Source organism: Bos mutus, chromosome 9 (assembly GCF_027580195.1).
Source record: "Bos mutus isolate GX-2022 chromosome 9, NWIPB_WYAK_1.1, whole genome shotgun sequence".
NCBI classification, from domain to species: domain Eukaryota; kingdom Metazoa; phylum Chordata; class Mammalia; order Artiodactyla; family Bovidae; genus Bos; species Bos mutus.
In genome coordinates this window covers 27,826,673-27,845,431 of record NC_091625.1, presented here as the reverse complement: position 1 = coordinate 27,845,431, position 18,759 = coordinate 27,826,673, and the positions used below count along the sequence as shown (strand labels likewise).

The following is an 18,759-nucleotide window of genomic DNA, read 5'->3' as shown; positions in this document are numbered from 1 at the left end:
ATAAACTTAGCAGACCAGTGAAGAAGAAAGATATTAAATTTGAGGTTAATATAGCAATTAGCATATTCTGACTAATTATTTAATAAACATGTATTTCATCAAGTTAAGATTTGGTTTGAGAAACTCTTGGTTATATTATATATTCTCTTTAGCTATTCTATCACTATGTTAGCCACAGAAATCATTTTAAAGTTATTTTCACCACATTACAATGTAGCATGTAGGGTCATGAATTATGTACTTACTATATATCATACAAAAATAACTATTTCAGAAAGGCTGGAACATTCCCTCAGTGTGAAAATAAAATAGAATACTTTAATCATTGTATTTCTATTGTATAACTGGGAAAATCTATGTATATTCAAATGATATTTAAAATTGGAAAGCATGTAGTCAATCCATCTTTTTGAAATATGCCTATTCATCTTTCTGAAACACTGAATAGCCTTAAAGTCATGAAGAATAAATTAAAATAATACTAACTACAATTTATCTAACAATTACTATGTGCCATTCAAAATTCCAAGTGTCTTGTATATATTACCTCATTCAGTGTTCACGGAACCACATGAAGCAGATACTATCACTGCCTACAGAGAATGGAACTGAGGCACAGAAAGTCATGTTTCCATGGTTACACAGCTACTAACTGGAGTGAGGGCTGCAATCCAGAGCCTGCACTCCACTACTTCACTCGGGGCTTGAGGTCCATGTGTTCTTTTATTATTGCTGTCTTGTGTTTTTGCTTGTTTGCTTGCTATGTATGCTTAGCAAATAACTCCTGTTAAGCTCATACAAATTGTACCAAACAGTATGTGGCAGGCAGTCAGCAGGCTAACAAGAATAGTAAGATAAATGAGACAATCTTTTCTTTGAGATGCTTAAGTTTCAATCAGGGAGACAGAAGTTTAAAAAGTGAATCCTAACACTTTCAAAGTCATCATAAGGAACAACTATGCTCATTACTCAGCATTCAGAGTGTAAAAAATGCTACCACATTTTCCTTTATTTATTTACTTATATATTCATGCTTTCATCTTAGCATTCATTCAGATGTTTATTGAGCTCACAGTGCTAAACACTTCTAAGTACTAGAAAAATCAAGCAGATAAAACAGTCAGTCACTTTCCTTGCAAAACTAACAGATAAGTGGAGAAGAGAGATATTAAATAAATAATCACACACAATCAAAGATACATACAACTTGTAATAAGTGCTGTGGGTAAAGAGTAAATGATATAATGGGGAATTAGGATAGAGTACCTTGATTTACATTCAAAGTTCAGAAAAGGTTTCTCTAAGGAAGCGAATCCAAGTGCAGCACGAAAAGATATTTAATAGTTGGACCATTGAAAAGTGGGTATTAACATTTGATATGATTTATAATTGTATCCAACTAGATGCATTTATAAATATAAACTATCATTTGCCAAGGTTCAAATGAATGGAATAGAGCATTGGTATCAAATTTGGGGGTTTTTGACCTTGAAAACTGCCACCAGCAAAAACCTGGAGCCCAACATCGAATTGCTAACTTTTTATTTTGTAAGAAAATGTCATTTAAAAAACTGTAACAGAAACAGTATCTGCCATTATCATCATTTCAAAATAAAATTTTCAGACCAAAAATGTATAAGTAATAGAAATAAGGACACATCTTTAAAGTGGATAAATTCTTCTTTATCTTTTTCTTCATTTCATGAAGAATCAACAAAACTTGATTAGGATCTGGGAACCACTGGACTACAAAAACTGCTATCTCCTTAAGGTGTTTAAGAGCAGATTGGAATTAAGTAATGAAATGTATCCTTTTAGATATGGTGACCAAGAGGACTAAATAAGCCTGGGACACTGAACAGAAAATGTGGGGTTGGAGATAAGACTTGAATCAGAATAAGAAGCACACAAAATGTCAACTATTCTTGAAAACTCAGTACACAGGAGAACTGATAGTCTTAAAATGTTGCATTTAGTGTTCCAGTTTTCCAAGTCTCCTGAAATGTAATAACAAATTCATATATATACAGTCACACAGTCATTTCTATACACACACACACACAGACACACATATACATGTATACATAACTATTAAATGTTAAATTTAAACATTCTGATTGACTTTGGGTCTTCCCTCAGTCATTTTGCTCATCTAAACTCATACCCTGACAAGCAGTGCACCTGTGTTACTGGGCTAAGTGCCAGGGGAAGAAAAATCAGGGAAATTAATTTTCAAGAGCAGTAGATAAATGGCACACCTCATTAGAAAATCTATTTAAAAGGCACATCAGGAGATGTCTGCAAGACTTTCATAAGAAATTGATGCTTCTTACCATCATATTCTGGCTGGCTCTCTTCTCAGATTACTGATCTTACTTCCTGGTAATAAGATTCAAATTCAAGTTGCATTTAATGAGTGCTTCCTATGTGCCAAGCAGGTATGTTTTACATAGATTATCTTCTCTATTTTTTCAAAATTGTTTTGAAATATTTTGTGGAATGCCTGCAAAAAATTACTTTATGTGCTTTGAGACCCCCCGGATATAGCCACACAATGATTTTCCCTTCATATGCATGAAGATGCTAATAAATTATGACCCTTGTTCTTAAGTTAAGAAAAGCCACAAATCACTACAATTTATTCCTGTACATTCTGACCTAGAGGAAGATCATTAACATCCACAAAGGCCTCTAAGTTTGTAGTCATTTCTTTAGCAATACTACTTGCTTGCATTTATTGTTTAGAGAGAAAGTTGTATCTGTAAATAAGACAAAGAAGTCTATAAGGAGTACCGACAAAGACCACAAATTCTGATACTGAGTCATTAAATTATCAGGACACCCCTCTGTTTTCTGGAATGACCTCCTGGCTGAGTCTACAGAAGCTTGAGGGCAAGGCCTCTAGCAGCCTTGTGATCTCCATTCCACTCTCGCAGGTGTCCTATTCTGGATGATATAGTCATCCTATGGTGTGGCTTCGTGTGCTCTCTAATCTCTAACTAGAACTATGTTTCCCAGGATTCCCTTATATGAATGTTCCAGGTAACTGTTGTGTGTGAGAGAAATTTATAGGAGCTGTGGAAGACAAAATAGAAGTAATAACCACTGTTTATTCTCTGAAGGTTGGTGTAGAGCAGGCTTTGTCACCTCTCATGCAATGCACATTACGACAAACACACAGGCTGATCTTGACCCATGATAGCAGTGGACTGCATCTCTTTGAGTTCCCACTGGATTTCCTCCTTCAGCATCTCGAAACCCTGGTGTAAGGCTCGTGTGTTCCCAAGGTGGAAGGCACCAGCTTATATTGAAGCTCACCCACATCATCATAATTAGAAGTGGTAAGAATCAAACGAGGGTTCCATTCGTTCTTAGTCTCCCCTTTCTATTTCCATCTGTCCTTTTCAGTGAAGGAGTTCAGGATATGCTACCCCAACCTGTGGCTCCATAGCATACCAAGCTGGAAGAATTAGAGAAAGAGCATGTGCAAGAATTTTCTGATCTTCCTCTGAAGCAGGTCATAAACGCTTCTGTGAGAGGGCACCCATTATGCCCAGAGGAAAGTAATGTCCTTGTCCCCAAAAGTCCAGAGGAATCTGAATGAACAGGCCTCACTGTGTCCTCCAGCTCGCTATAGTTAGCTCAGACCCTTTTTGGTCCTGTCACATTTTTTTACCACTTTTCATCAAAGCAACCACTAAAATGCTCAAGTCTAACTGCCTCTTAAGGTCTTCATTTCCTTATGAAGGGCTCCTATGTCACATAAAACTTATATTAAATAAATCTGAATGCCTTTCCCTTGTTAATTTGTCTTTTGCTAGAGGGGCCCTAGCCAAGAATTTAGAAAGAGAAAAGAAAAAGTTATGTTTCTCTTCTACCCTGTCTTCAACTCTGTCGACTTCTGACCCTGTACCAGATAAATTACAACAGCCTCATCTAGACTGCTTAATCAGCTTCCAAGAATGTCCAAGTCACACAAAATAAATTCCCTATTTTACATTACTTATAGATGGTCAACACTGAAATCAGATTGATATATTCTTTGCAGCCAAAGATGGAGAAGCTCTATACAGTCAGCAAAAACAAGACCAGGAGCTGACTGTGGCTCAGATCATGAACTCCTTATTGCCAAATTCAGACTTAAATTGAAGAAAGTAGGGAAAACAACTAGACCATCCAGGTATGACCTAAATCAAATCCCTTATGATTATACAGTGGAAGTGAGAAATAGATTTAAGGGCCTAGATCTGATAGATAGAGTGCCTGATGAACTATGGAATGAGGTTCGTGACATTGTACAGGAGACAGGGATCAAGACCATTCCCATGGAAAAGAAATGCAAAAAAGCAAAATGGCTGTCTGGAGAGGCCTTACAAATAGCTGTGAAAAGAAGAGAAGTGAAAAACAAAGGAGAAAAGGAAAGATATAAGCATCTGAATGCAGAGTTCCAAAGAATATCAAGAAGAGATAAGAAAGCCTTCCTCAGCGATCAATGCAAAGAAATAGAGGAAAACAACAGAATGGGAAAGACTGGGGGTCTCTTCAAGAAAATCAGAGATACCAAAGGAACATTTCATGCAAAGATGGGCCCAATAAAGGATACAAATGGTATGGACCTAACAGAAGCAGAGATATTAAGAACAGGTGGCAAGAATACACAGAACTGTACATAAAAGATCTTCATGACCCACATAATCATGATGGTGTGATCACTGACCTAGAGCCAGACATCCTAGAATGTGAAGTCAAGTGGGCCTTAGAAAGCATCACTACGAACAAAGCTAGTGGAGGTGATGGAATTCCAGTTGAGCTATTCCAAATCCTGAGAGATGATGCTGTGAAAGTGCTGCATTCAATATGCCAGCAAATTTGGAAAACTCAGCAGTGGCCACAGGACTGGAAAAGGTCAGTTTTCATTCCAATCCCAAAGAAAGGCAATGCCAAAGAATGCTCAAACTACCGCACAATGGCACTCATCTCACATGCTAGTAAAGTAATGCTCAAAATTCTCCAAGCCAGGCTTCAGCAATATGTGAACCGTGAACTTCCTGATGTTCAAGCTGGTTTTAGAAAAGGCAAAGGAACCAGAGATCAAATTGTCAACATCCGCTAGATCATGGAAAAAGCAAGAGAGTTCCAGAAAAACATCTATTTCTGCTTTATTGACTATGCCAAAGCCTGTGACTGTGTGGATCACAACAGACTGTGGAAAATTCTGAAAGACATGGGCATACCAGACCACCTGACCTGCCTCTTGAGAAATCCATATGCAGGTCAGGAAGCAACAGTTAGAACTGGACATGGAACAACAGACTGGTTCCAAATAGGAAAAGGAGTTCGTCAAGGCTGTATATTGTCACCCTGTTTATTTAACTCCTATGCAGAGTACATCATGAGAAACGCTGGACTGGAAGAAACATAAGCTGGTATCAAGATTGCCGGGAGAAATATCAATCACCTCAGATATGCAGATGACACCACCCTTATGGCAGAAAGTGAAGAGGAACTAAAAAGCCTCTTGATGAAAGTGAAAGTGGAGAGTGAAAAATTTGCCTTAAAGCTCAACAGTCAGAAAATGAAGATCATGGCATCTGGTCCCATCACTTCATGGGAAATAGATGGGGAAACAGTGGAAACAGTGTCAGACTTTATTTTTCTGGGCTCCAAAATCACTGCAGATGGTGACTGCAGCCATGAAATTAAAAGACGCTTACTCCTTGGAAGGAAAGTTATGACCAACCTAGATAGCATATTCAAAAGCAGAGACATTACTTTGCCAACAAAGGTCCGTCTAGTCAAGGCCATGGTTTTTCCTGTGGTCATGTATGGATGTGAGATTTGGACTGTGAAGAAGGCCGAGCACCGAAGAATTGATGCTTTTGAAGTGTGGTGTTGGAGAAGACTCTTGAGAATCCCTTGTACTGCAAGGAGATCCAACCAGTCTATTCTGAAGGAGATCAGCCCCGGACTTCTTTGGAAGGAATGATGCTAAAGCTGAAACTCCAGTACTTTGGCCACCTCATGTGAAGAGTTGACTCATTGGAAAAGACTCTGATGCTGGGAGGGATTGAGGGCAAGAGGAGAAGGGGATGACAGAGGATGAGATGGCTGGATGGCATCACTGACTCGATGGACGTGAGTCTGAGTGAACTCCGGGAGTTGGTGATGGACAGGGAGGCCTGGCGTGCTATGATTCATGGGGTCGCAAAGAGTCGGACATGACTGAGCGACTGATCTGATCTGATCTGATCTGATAGTGACTCTACTCTGATCAAAGTAGACAAGAGTATTACTGGAATAGTATTTTGACATTGCATTTAGTAAGAAATGAAGGGTAGGTGAAATCTCTTATCTAGTATCTGATTTTGGTGCCCTAAAATTTGTCCTGTTTGAAAAGATGAAGCAAAGTCACAAATTTTTCAGACCAGGAATCAAGGTGTCATCCCTAGTTTATAGACAAGAAAAGGTAACCACCTAGTAATGCTAACTTGTAGGCTATAGAGATATAAGTGAACCCAGTCTTTTGAATTAAGCACATATTAAAAGTTACTTCTACTAGTGCTTCACAAGTAGATTATATACAGATCAACCAAATCAAATTCAGAAAATAGTGAATTGAGAAGATTGTCCAGATGAGAATCATTCTTCCCAATCCAGTACTTGCTTATGAAAACAGATTTTAATTTCTCTGTAAACATTTTTTAATATATGGAGTTGCTTATCTACTTTTCTCAAGTGCCAGAGCCCAAGGACAGTAAACCTGCCTGGTCTTCAGAACTATTTCTGATATGCTTTCTTCTACCACCAACCTTGTTTTTAAACATTAACAATACATATTTCAAAGACTACTATGCAGTACTGAAGCCCCATCATAGTAATAATATTTATCCCTAGTAAATGTTTGAAAGGCACCAATTAAAAATAGCATTAGAAACATAAGAGAATCATTTACATTTGAAACTCTCAATGAAGTGAATGTTTTTTCTGCAAAAATGTTGTTGTTGTAAAAACAACATTAAAGAGAGGTTGAAAACATAATAAATGGAGAAAATAAATCAGAATTTTAATATAAGTGTATGTATACTATCCAACCAGTGGTTAATATGAGTTAGAAGTTTTATGCTGTAATTATACAATGTCCTTGAACTTATACTCTTTTGGTTCTAGAAATTATTCAAATTTTAATTAGCAAAAAGTATTTGAATTTCTTATTTGAAGAATTATATATATATATCTCATTGAGAATTTTAGTTTTGAGATTTTTAAGATATCAAATTCATTAGAGAATATTTATTTTCCTAGATATGGCCCCATGATACCAGCCATTCCAATACACCAACTTTCTCTTTGCACCTGTCTCTCTTTTTCAAGTAAGAGAATTGAATGCTACTTCTTTAGATTTAAGTATTCATCCAAAAATACATAACTTGGCAATATAACTTTCTGACAATATAATATGTGGTAGCCAACCACCACATTGGCCCCAGTGATTTTTGCCTATGGGCACTCATACCACTGTGCAGTCTCTTCCAACACTGAGTAGGGATGAACTGTGTGACCAAAAGGATTTTACAGAAATGGCAGTGTGTCATTTGCAAGTGTAGGCTATAAAGGGCATTGTGACTTCTGTCTTGCTCTTTCTTGGATCACTCAGTCTAGAGACACCAGGTGCTATGTTCTGAGGACAAACCGGCATTAACTTGACAGCCAAGTGAGTGAGACATCTTGCCAATGACTCTGCAACCCCAGAATAATTTTCAGATGTCTGCGACCCCAGCCAGTGTTTTCATGGCAACCTCAAGATATACCCTATACCAGAACCACCCACCTAAGCCATCCCCAAATTCCTGACCCACAGACACTGTGTAAAGCGATAGTTATTTATTATTCTTTAAACCTCTTACTTTTAAGGTAATTTACTATGCAGCCGTAGATGACTATTACAAAATATGAAAAGTATCATTTCATCTTATAAACATATTTAATTTTCTTATTCTAATTTTGTTAAATTTGTAGCCCACTAGGCTCCTCTGTCCATGGGTTCTCCAGGCAAGAATACTAGAGTGGGTTGCCATTTCCTTCTCCAGGGTATTTTCCTGACCCAGGGATTGAACCCAGGTCTTCTGCATTGCAGGCAGATTCTTTACCATCTGAGCTATAGGGAAGTCCCAAAATTTGAAGAAGAAAATGGCAACCCACTCCAGTATTCTTGCCTAGAAAATTCCACCGACAGAGGAGCCTGGTGGGCTATAGTCCATGGGGTGGCAATATGACTGAGTGACTAACACACATATAATTTTGTCAAATTAAAATTACTTAAAAATTAAATTACTTATTAATTTTTTAAGTTGCTCAGAAGCTGGGTGAAATAAAATTTTTATGATAAATATTTGTTTCTTCATTATTACGGAATTATTTCAAAATCAAAATATCAGCATTATTCATTCCTTTAAGCAATATACAGCAAAACATGTGCTACATGACAGATACTCATGTACAGAGATGAATAAGAGAGTTTCTTCCTTGAATAAGTTTAAGTTTCTGAATGAGATGGACAAGTAAACAGATATTAATAATACAATGTGATAGCTGCTGATAATACTGGTGCCCATAAGGGACTAAGAAAAGGAAAGCATGGCACAGCGAGTGTTTCCTAGGAAATCTGGAAACATTTAGCAAAAAAGGGCTGAATCCATCCTTCAAGAAAAGAGGAATGAATCTCTCACTAGTGGTATTAAAATGTATACAGTACTTTGTGATAAACCAGGTTCTGTTCTGAACACTCCACAAATAAATTCATTTATATGATTTCCTTAATAATCTTATTGCATGGGTACTAATATTATCCCCACTGTTTAAATGATGAAACGGAAGCAAAGAAATTCCAAGCAACTTTTCTCACAACAGCTAGAAAGTTCCAAGATCTGGATTTATTAATAATAGAGAGGAAAAATCCAGTACCAGAGTAAACATTCTTGGCCTCTTTCGTACACTTCTGCTATATTGGACCATGGCATGGGGAAAGGACAGCACGAGCGGAGGCGGGGAGCAGTGAGAGTGTATGTGCTCCTAGGGAAAGAAAAACAGGTGAGAGCAGTGGGAGGTAGCACGGGGCACATGAGCGGAATCACAAGATGAACATAAAGGGCCGAGCCAAGGACTTGAATTTCATGCCAGGGGAGCTGTACTTGGCAAAAATACGTGATGAAACTTATGTTTTATGAAGATACCTTAAGGGCAATGTTAAAAGGGAGAGACTGGATGAGGCAGGCAAGAAGAAAGTGCACTAGCACCCTTGAACGACAATCAAGGTCTAAAGTGTCGTAATGGAGACCGTGGTCATACGAGGAGGAAGCAAATTTATGAGGGGTACGAAGGCTGGCTGGCACACAGTATGGTAATTGATCAGGTGCCCAGAAGATTTAAAAGATGACTTGCAGGTTTCTTTTTGCAGGGAATGGAGAGATGGTTAGGTCATTAATAAATATAGAGAACTGGAGGAAGAGTCTTCACAAAGATGTACTTAATAAGCACTTCCTGAAAGAAGAAATGAAGTAGTAGGAATACAGAGGTTATTTTTTGCCAATCAAATGTGATACCAGTAACAGAGGCATTATCCATAGTTTCTCATTACAGTAGTCCAAGGAAGCTCTACTGTGGACTGTAAGTGTGTCTTGCATTCAAATAATCTAACCTGAAAGTCTAATTATATGTAGCTGCTCATTTTATCAAATAATTAAAGACAAACTCAACAGTAATTTCTTTAGTACACTTATTAAAATAGTAACTTTACAAATATTAGATTTACATGCAATTCTAAAATACATCTACTATAAAAATTGAAGAACTATATTTTATGACCATATTTGGTTCTAAAATTTGAATGAATGAAATTCTTATAAAGAATGGATGAAATATCACATTCAATTAGGCTCAAGGGAAATGAAATCTCCTAGAGGAATGTAACCAACTGATTTTCACTTAAAATTCTAGGTCATATTTTATATTATTCACATTTTTAACAGTATATTCTTTTAAGAGGCTGCCTTACACACAGTATCAAAACAACTGCCTATTTAAAGCAGATGCTCATGGCTCTATATAAACAGCCCTTTTGCTCTGGTTGACATCGTGGGATTTGTCTCTCTGTTGTATGATGCTCATGCTCACTTTAGCCCAGCACAATGGTATGGGGGCAGTCAACTCAGTCACACCTCCATGTCAATAAACCCAACCATACATTTTTATGACTTCCCCTTACTCCTACTAGCATTTCTTTTAACTTAGCCATTTCTTGGCACATATAGTAGATACTTGATGATAATAACTGTTGAATAAGCAAAATACCATAATGAGAAATAGAGGATCTCTTACTGTATAGAATGCAACATAACAGTTTCTGTGCTCTACTGAATCCACTCCTACTACAGAAAGAACAGGTGGGTTGGGTGGTGCTCAGTGCAAATATGAATGAGCACATTAAGAGGTTGATGAAATGTTTTTGCTTATGATACAAAGACATAAGCATAAACTCATTCATCTATTCATTTAATACTTACAGAGCACCTGACTGATTCCTTCCCTCAAGGAACTCAGTCAATAGAGCATGGCAGATGTGGAAATAAACAAATATAATTTAAAAAATACAAAAAGACCTTGAACAAAGAGATGAACAACATACTCAGACATTGAATAGGCCACAGTGAAAATCTAAATTTCATTACTTGTGATCTTCCTGCATGTGTATGTGCTAAGTCACTTTAATTGTGTCTGACTCTATGCGATCCTATGACTATAGCCAGCCAGGTGCCTCTGTCCATGGGATTCTCCAGGCGAGAATACTAGAGTAGGTTGCCATGCACTCCTCCAGAGGATCTTCCCAACCCAGGGACTGAACCCATGTCTCCTACATTGGCAGGTGGGTACTTTACTATTAGCACCACCTGGGAAGCTCTGTGCTATACCTATCTTACTTCAAATTATAAAAACACATGGTTGGTCATGTGTTTGAGTTAGAAAACTCAAAATAGGGGGTTCCAGTGGGAGGAGCAAGGGCTTCTCAGGTGGCTCATTGGTAAAGAATTCACCTGCCAATGCAGAAGACATAGGAGATGTGGGTGCAATCCCTGGTTGGGAAGATCCCCTGGAGGAGGGCATGGCAACCCACTCCACTACTTTTGCTTGTCCATGGGGTCACAATGAGTCCTACATGACTGAGTGACTGGCTATTCATTCAATGGGAGGAGCAAAGAGAATATCTGGGAAGGAAGCTTGGAACCAGATGGTGAGGGGACTTAACACAATTTTCCATTTATCCAAAAGTGCTTTATTTGGTTTGGTTTAGTTTTATGTTACCCCTTACACTTTATTCCTTTATAAAGGAGTACTAATCAAGTATAAGATCTACAAATTATCCTTTATTATTGGTTGATAAAATCCCTATTCCCAAACCAAATATCCACCACCACCATGCTTTGGGATCATTAACCTCATGGGACTATAGCATTCAGCTTTTACTCAGCTCTTCAAATAAGGCTGCATTTGAAATCTATAAGGAAAACAGACAAAGAGAAGAAGGAAAGGTGAAGATGGGAACTAGCCCTCAGTGGCCTTCAAGCATGTTTGTAGTAGGACGCTTTATTTGCGGGGCAAAGAGAAACAAAGCTAGAGCTGGAGAAAACACCGCTTCTTTTCATGTAAGAGCCAAACTTCATGGACCTTACCTGATAAGTTTTTGTAATCCACTAAGTCAAACATAACAACGGCCACAGCTGACCATGTGATGATGAGAGCGATGACCAGAAGCCAGGCTGCTGGGGAGCTGAATGTCGTCACTAGGTCCTCTGTGACTGTCCTCTTCAGCACTTTTCCAGAGGCCTTGGGCACAGATCCGTTCTTGCTGTCTATCACAGTCGTGGTTGTAGATGCATTTCCTAATCAAACATTTGAGAAAGGAGAATTACGGTTTAGGATTTCACATCAAATATTGATGACAAAAAAACCCTCACAAATCACAGACTTATATAAGTACATATAGCTCTTTTACCGCACTTTCTATGGCAGAGTACACCTCCTTAGTGGTAGGGCCAAACTCCCTGTCCATTACCGCATTTTTACTTCCTCAGCATTTACCCTGCACTCTGATACCCATAGGCCCTCATAATCGGCATTTCTAGTCTCCTAAGTTCCATAAATACTGCCACCCAGGCCACAAACCTTGGCATCGCCTTCAATCATTTTTACATCTCCCTTACCACCACCTTTATTCACTACCATCAAGGGCAATGGCTTTTCTGGTCAAGTTGCTTTTTAATACCTTTTTCACTTATTTAGGTTCATACGTCAGGTCTAAATGCAAGCAAAACATCTCCTCTGGGAGAGAAACAAAATCAGGGATAAAATAGTTCAAATGGATGAAATTCCTTTTGGATATCCTGGTTTAACAGCGTAACTGACCCTCTATTGATGTCATTCATTTTTATTTGTGAAAGGGGCACAGAAAATCTAAGAGATTAATGTTGGAAAAATCTTATTATATCCAAAACCTTTTTATATTTGCTTTTAAAAGTCTACACATTTATGACTGAAAATTCAAAACTATAAAAAATAGCAAAATACATAAATAGATAATTATCTAGACTCTTTATTAATAGTTGATTTATTTGTGTTCTCAGCACCTCAAAACAACTGTTGACATATTGTTCTAATTACACCTACTTTTTGGCATATGCAAATAAATACATAAACGTGATTTTATTTGTTCCTGACAAGTCATCATCATACTCTCTGTTATTTTTTTTACTAGGCGATATATAATAAACATGTTTTCTTGCTGTATGTATTCCATAAAACACCACTTAAGTGGCTACATGGCATGTCATTCCGTGGCTATGCATAATTTAGTCAAACAGCACTCTACCCTGGAACATGGCAGAAGTTTTCTCAGCACTTATTAATGATTTTTCTATTAGGAGAATTTTCTAAACATAGAATTTCTGGGCAAATAAAATAATTACTTTTATATCTTTTGAGAATATATACATATATTTGAAAGTCTATTTTAGAAAACTGTATATGCAGGCAGTCTGTTTCCTTATCCTTGACAACTCTGGGTATTACCAGTGTTCAAAATATGTGTTATCACATAGTAGGATAATTCAACTTCATTGGCAATTCTTTGATTATTAGAGATAAGCTTTTTATATGTTTATTCTTCATTTATATTTCTTATCTTGTAAAGTTTTTTGTTCATTTTTCTAGAAAGTTCCTTTTGGTGGTTTATTAAATTGTGTTCATATGTACATATATATAATGTATATGTATTTTGTTTTATATATATGGATGGCATCACTGACTCGATGGACGTGAGTCTCAGTGAACTCCGGGAGTTGGTGATGGACAGGGAGGCCTGGCGTGCTGCGATTCATGGAGTCGCAAAGAGTGGGACACGACTGAGCGACTGATCTGATCTGATCTGATCTGTACATATATAGGTTTCCCTGGTGATTCAGTGGTAAATAATTCAACGCAGGAGACATGGGTTCAACCCTTGAGTCAGGAATATCCCTTGGAGGAGAGCATGGCAACTCCCTCTAGTATTCTTGCCTGGACAGTCCAATGGACAGAGGAGCCTGAGTGGCTTTAGCCCACGGGGTCGAAAAAGAGTGGGACATGATTTCTCGATTAAAGCAACAACAAATGTACATATACATATATGTATGTGTATGCATGCATGTATACATGCATGCTTATAAATAAATACACACTTATAGGATAGTACTGCTTTAACCTTATACTGCAATTTTTTTCCTTCAACCGTTTACCTTTTCTTTTTAATGATAGTTTTATGTGTAAATATTTAAAAATTTTGTAACTCATGTTTCTCCTGTAAAGTTGCTGCCTTTGCATGCCCAGAAAGTTGCATCTCAGTGGAGAGCAGGCATATATGATTATATCGATAATCTTTACTCATAGAAACTTATCTCAAGAGGAAACATAGAGATAATTTGAAATAAATACGTCATGTTTTATTTAAAAACAATTGAAGACCAACCAGAAATTATACATATGTGAAGTAAATGCCTAAGTGCTAAGGAGAAAAAACACTAACAATCCAAATATTTTTGCCAACATCACAACTTAACAACACATTTCATATCCTTTAAATATGAGCTACATTGTCTGCAACAATTAAAGAATTACACATCAGGAAAGTGAATTTTTTGATTAATAATATTTTAATATACATAAGTAAATATTTTCAATTTTATCTCTAAATTATATTCCCAATTTCTTTTTTAAAAAAGCAAATTTTCAAACTTCTTTGACATTAAAATTTTTTTAAAGTTTTTTTTCCATTCCTAACCAGAAACTTTTTTTGACATTTTTCACAAAATAAATTTCACCTAAGTGGAATTACTCTTAGAATAATCTTCATTATTATCATCATTACATTGACCACCATTTCCACAGCTAGGATTATAACCACTACTGTCATTAAATGGAAGGCCTAGAAGCACAAGATTAACCTTAGAAGCAAAGGTTGAGGGCCTAACTCCTAATAAATGCAGACATTTATTTCCACTTTATAAGCATACACATTAGGCTAAGACATTTTCAACGAACCAGAAAAAAAAAAAAGAATGTTATAATTCCCTCACTGTCTTTTCTAATCAATATATTTTTTGTAATATAGGAAAAGAGGAATGCATACTTTAATTGATTCATATTAATGGATACTGTTTACCCCATTAACAAAATTAAGAGAGATGATCAATAAAAATAGTTACTTTTGTTATAGTACAAAAATTATCAGTGTAACTGAATTCTTTAAAAGTACAAAAATAAAGTTTGAACCCTCAAACAGATGTGTACACCAGATACTTAAAGTATAAATCCAGTTCATAAGACAATTAATTGACAGAAGAAATGAAAATAACGCATGCAAAATTAAGTATTCTAGTTAATAAAGTTTTACCCTTTTGTTTCTTTACCAATAAAATGGTAATTACCTCCCCTATATATTAAAAAAATAAAATAAATGACATAAAATCTAGACTGACTAGGGGAAAGAAAATCAAACACATTCAAGTGTATACATATATTAGTAGGTATTAATAACAAACACCTGGAGAAAGAAAGGGCCATCCAGGATTCTTGCCTGGGAAATCCCATGGACAGAGGAGCCTGGTAGGCTACAGTCCATGGAGCCACAAATAGTCGATCATGATTTAGCGACTAAATAACAGTAATAAACAGATGTAACTAGTGCAACTATTTTGAGATGACAGTGGTGAATCTAGGCATATATTTTTAAGAGTAAAAAGCTGATGAGAAACATCAGCAGTAAAAACATTTAATTAAAGTTTTAAAACAACTTTAGGTATAAATTAACAATAGTAACAATGAATTTCTTTCTCTGAAAAACTATGTGAATACATATCTCAAGCTCGAGAACTCAATTTAGTTGAAATGATATCAAGATGGAAAAATAACTTTAAAAAACAGATTTCACAGACTGTACTTGAGATGGTGTTCAAAGAGAAAAAATTGGAAAGAGCTCATATCATATCCTCTCATTGATTTTGGTGCCAAATTCCCATCACTTCTAAATGGCAGTTCTGAAAATGGATGAATGATAGAAGTGCTTTGAAATGCGATTTAAGACTCAAGTGGGGCTACAAGTGAATCAAATCTTTGGAATAATGATTTGCAGGAGAATAAGTGAATTGTGAGTGTTTAGGAGAGGCCCACCTGAAAGCTAATATGTTGCTAATCTCTGGATTTTTAACCTCAGAAGGCTTTCTACTACAACTGTATAGAGAATCTGGGAAGAATTGCTTTTGCTCTTCAGAGTCACTTCAGTGAACTGTGTATTAGGGAGTATTTCTGCAGACAATGTAGTACACAGCTGCTTGGTATCTTGAAACTGAATGAATAAACTTACTGAAATTTGATACAAAATTAGTTGAACCCTTGTCACATTTTTAAAAGACAGAAAATTTTAATATAGTAAGAATTTATATATTTTCTCCTTTTTTTATCAGAAAAAAAAAAATGAGACACTATAAATTCAGGAAGTAATGCAAGTTTTGGAGAAGGCAATGGCACCCCACTCCAGTACTTTTGCCTGGAAAATCCCAAGGACGGAGGAGCCTGGTGGGCTGCAGTCCAGGGGGTCGCTAGGAGTCGGACACGACTGAGCGACTTCACTTTCACTTTTCACTTTCATGCCTTGGAGAAGGAAATGGCAACCCACTCCAGTGTTCTTGCCTGGAGAATCCCAGGGACGGAGGAGCCTGGTAGGCTGCTGTCTATGGGGTCGCACAGAGTCGGACACGACTGAGCGACTGAACTGAACTGAACTGAATGCAAGTTTAGAGTTAAAATATGACTTTTAATTGCTTAAAGAACTGCTTTTAATGTATATTCTAAATTTTATTTCACCTTACAGTCCTGCCTAAACAACTATGGTACGATATTTTAAATAAATACAAAATAAAGTTAACACTAAGCAATTTTTAAAATCTTTTTTATGTCTTTCATCTTCACATCTTCAAAAATTCTACTTAAGAATTAAGATTAAAAAGTGATGGAAACATATTCTGAGTATCCAACAACAAAACCATAAGCAATTTGAAAGTAATCTGAAGGTTATTTTGTTTAAGGAAAATTATGTGTTGCCTTTGTTATAGAAACACATTAGCTTGTACCTTTCAATTTCCATTCACATTTATTTACAGACGCCACACACATGCACAGCCAAGAGGAATAAAATTGAGGGGAAATAAATTGCCTTCTCTGACAGCTGGTCAAGATAAATGCAAAGAAAAGAGTGTGTAATCTGAGATTATTTAATGTTTGAGAAGCACTTTGAAGATGACAAGAGCTAGTTATTGATATGGCAGAAAAAAATGAGAGGTAAATATTACTGAGTAATTTGACATGGGTGATGCTTCTTGAAAGTTGGTGTCTCACAATTGAAGCCGAGCAGTGAGGGTATATGACAGTATTTTCCATGACTACTTTTTCATTCCATTCCTTTTGATTTCATACAAATTACTTTGATTGCCAGATAGCCAGAATCAGCTTCAAAAGAAGTGGGGCTCTGGCTGGAGGGCCAAGAAACTGCTCTATAAAATAAAATTAGGGGCTGTCTATGTAGTGGTTCCAAAGACCAGCTTCACAGACAGGTTATGCATTGAAGAATAAATCACAAGCCTTCTGAAAGAACTCACTTAACTTCTCATGCCTTGTTAATCAGATGAGGAAACCGCCATGCACACTTGACCATTATTACTCCTCTAGGACAATAGCAATGCACTCTCTTCCAGGATGCTCAAGAAAGACACCTACACTCTAGAATGGTATAAATAAAATATTGCATATCCATTTCATAAAAGCATTAATTATGAATTCACATTTAATTGTGAGATGCAGTTTATGGAAAATTCTAACACTAAATTTTTTATTCAAAAATTAGAGAGCAAAGAAGAGAAGGGGAGTATATATTATCCAAGGAAAAAAATGTTATTTAAAAATTATATTAAGAATGTAAATCCCAATTACAAGAATGACCTTTACTATATTTTTAAGTGTTCCAGAAGACATGCACATAAGTAACAATTTTGGAGAAACTCTATTGAAAATATCCTTAAGCAAATACAGTTGAAGAGTGAAGATTTATACATTTTTTAACTTGTATATTTTATTAATCCTAGTGTTTGAAGAATATCTGTATGTATAAATCCTATATTGATAACAAACATGGTTATCAAAGGGGAAATGTGGCAGGGAGTGAAAATCAGAAGACTGGGATGAAAACACATACTATATATATAAAATGGATAACCAATAAGAGCCTATTATATAGCACTGGGTACCCTACTCAATATTTTGTGATGACTTATATGAGAAAATAATCTGAAAAAGAAATAATATATGTATATGTATAACTGAATCACTTTGCCGTACACCTGAAATTAACACAACATTGTATTAATAAATCAACTATACTACAATAAAAAATGTCTATGTATCATATGCAGAGATCTGTAACAACTAAATCATGCTTCTTATATATATAAACTGAATGAAAATGGATTTTGAGGGCAAGATAAATATGACAATTCACAAAAACAATCTTTATCAAAATAATCCTAGATATTCTAATTGATATACATATGTGTGTAGTATCAGTAAACCATGAGTAGTAATTTAACATAATTTTTAGAAGAATCTAGATTCTAAGCACTTTAAAAGAAACTATATATTCTTTCAAGGTAAAAACTGCTTTTGTCTTAAACCAGAAACTGACCCCCTGCCGATTTCACTGAAAGTCCTAAATTGCCATCTTTTCCCCCAGATCTGGGGCATGTGATTACTATGATATTTCAGAGGATGATTTGGCTACCTAAGCTACCTGGGAGATGGAGAGATACACACCTCTATTTTATATTATCTAGCTCTCCTTCCTACCTACCCACTGCCTCTACTCTTCCTGCAAGTGAATTTCTTTTTCCAGGGGTGAGATTAGAAGATGAACCCTTCCTCAGCCATAGCAATGGGCCTTTAAGACAAGCCTGGCCATCAGAGTATTTCATCTTGCCCAGGACTGTGAAGGGATGAGGCAATCAGAAACCTCCTCGTTTTTCATGAAACTGTTGGAGGACACTCTTTCTGCTGGGCTTGCCAAGCTGGTAGGATCTGCCAGTGGCTCTCTAGCCCACCAGTTAAAGAATCTGCTGCTAGATGGAAACA

The 18,759-nt window shown here is 36.4% G+C and overlaps 1 protein-coding gene across 50 annotated transcripts in view; it reads right to left on the bottom strand.

Moving 5' to 3' along the window:
* The window catches only part of TRDN (triadin), a 415,022-nt gene that overhangs the window by 347,618 nt on the left and 48,645 nt on the right, over window positions 1–18,759 (bottom strand). For all 50 annotated transcript variants that reach the window (XM_070376309.1, XM_070376300.1, XM_070376303.1 and 47 more), the window contains exon 2: window positions 11,724–11,933. In XM_070376309.1, the coding sequence (XP_070232410.1) occupies window positions 11,724–11,933 (210 nt within the window). The remainder of the gene's footprint in view (window positions 1–11,723; window positions 11,934–18,759) is intronic.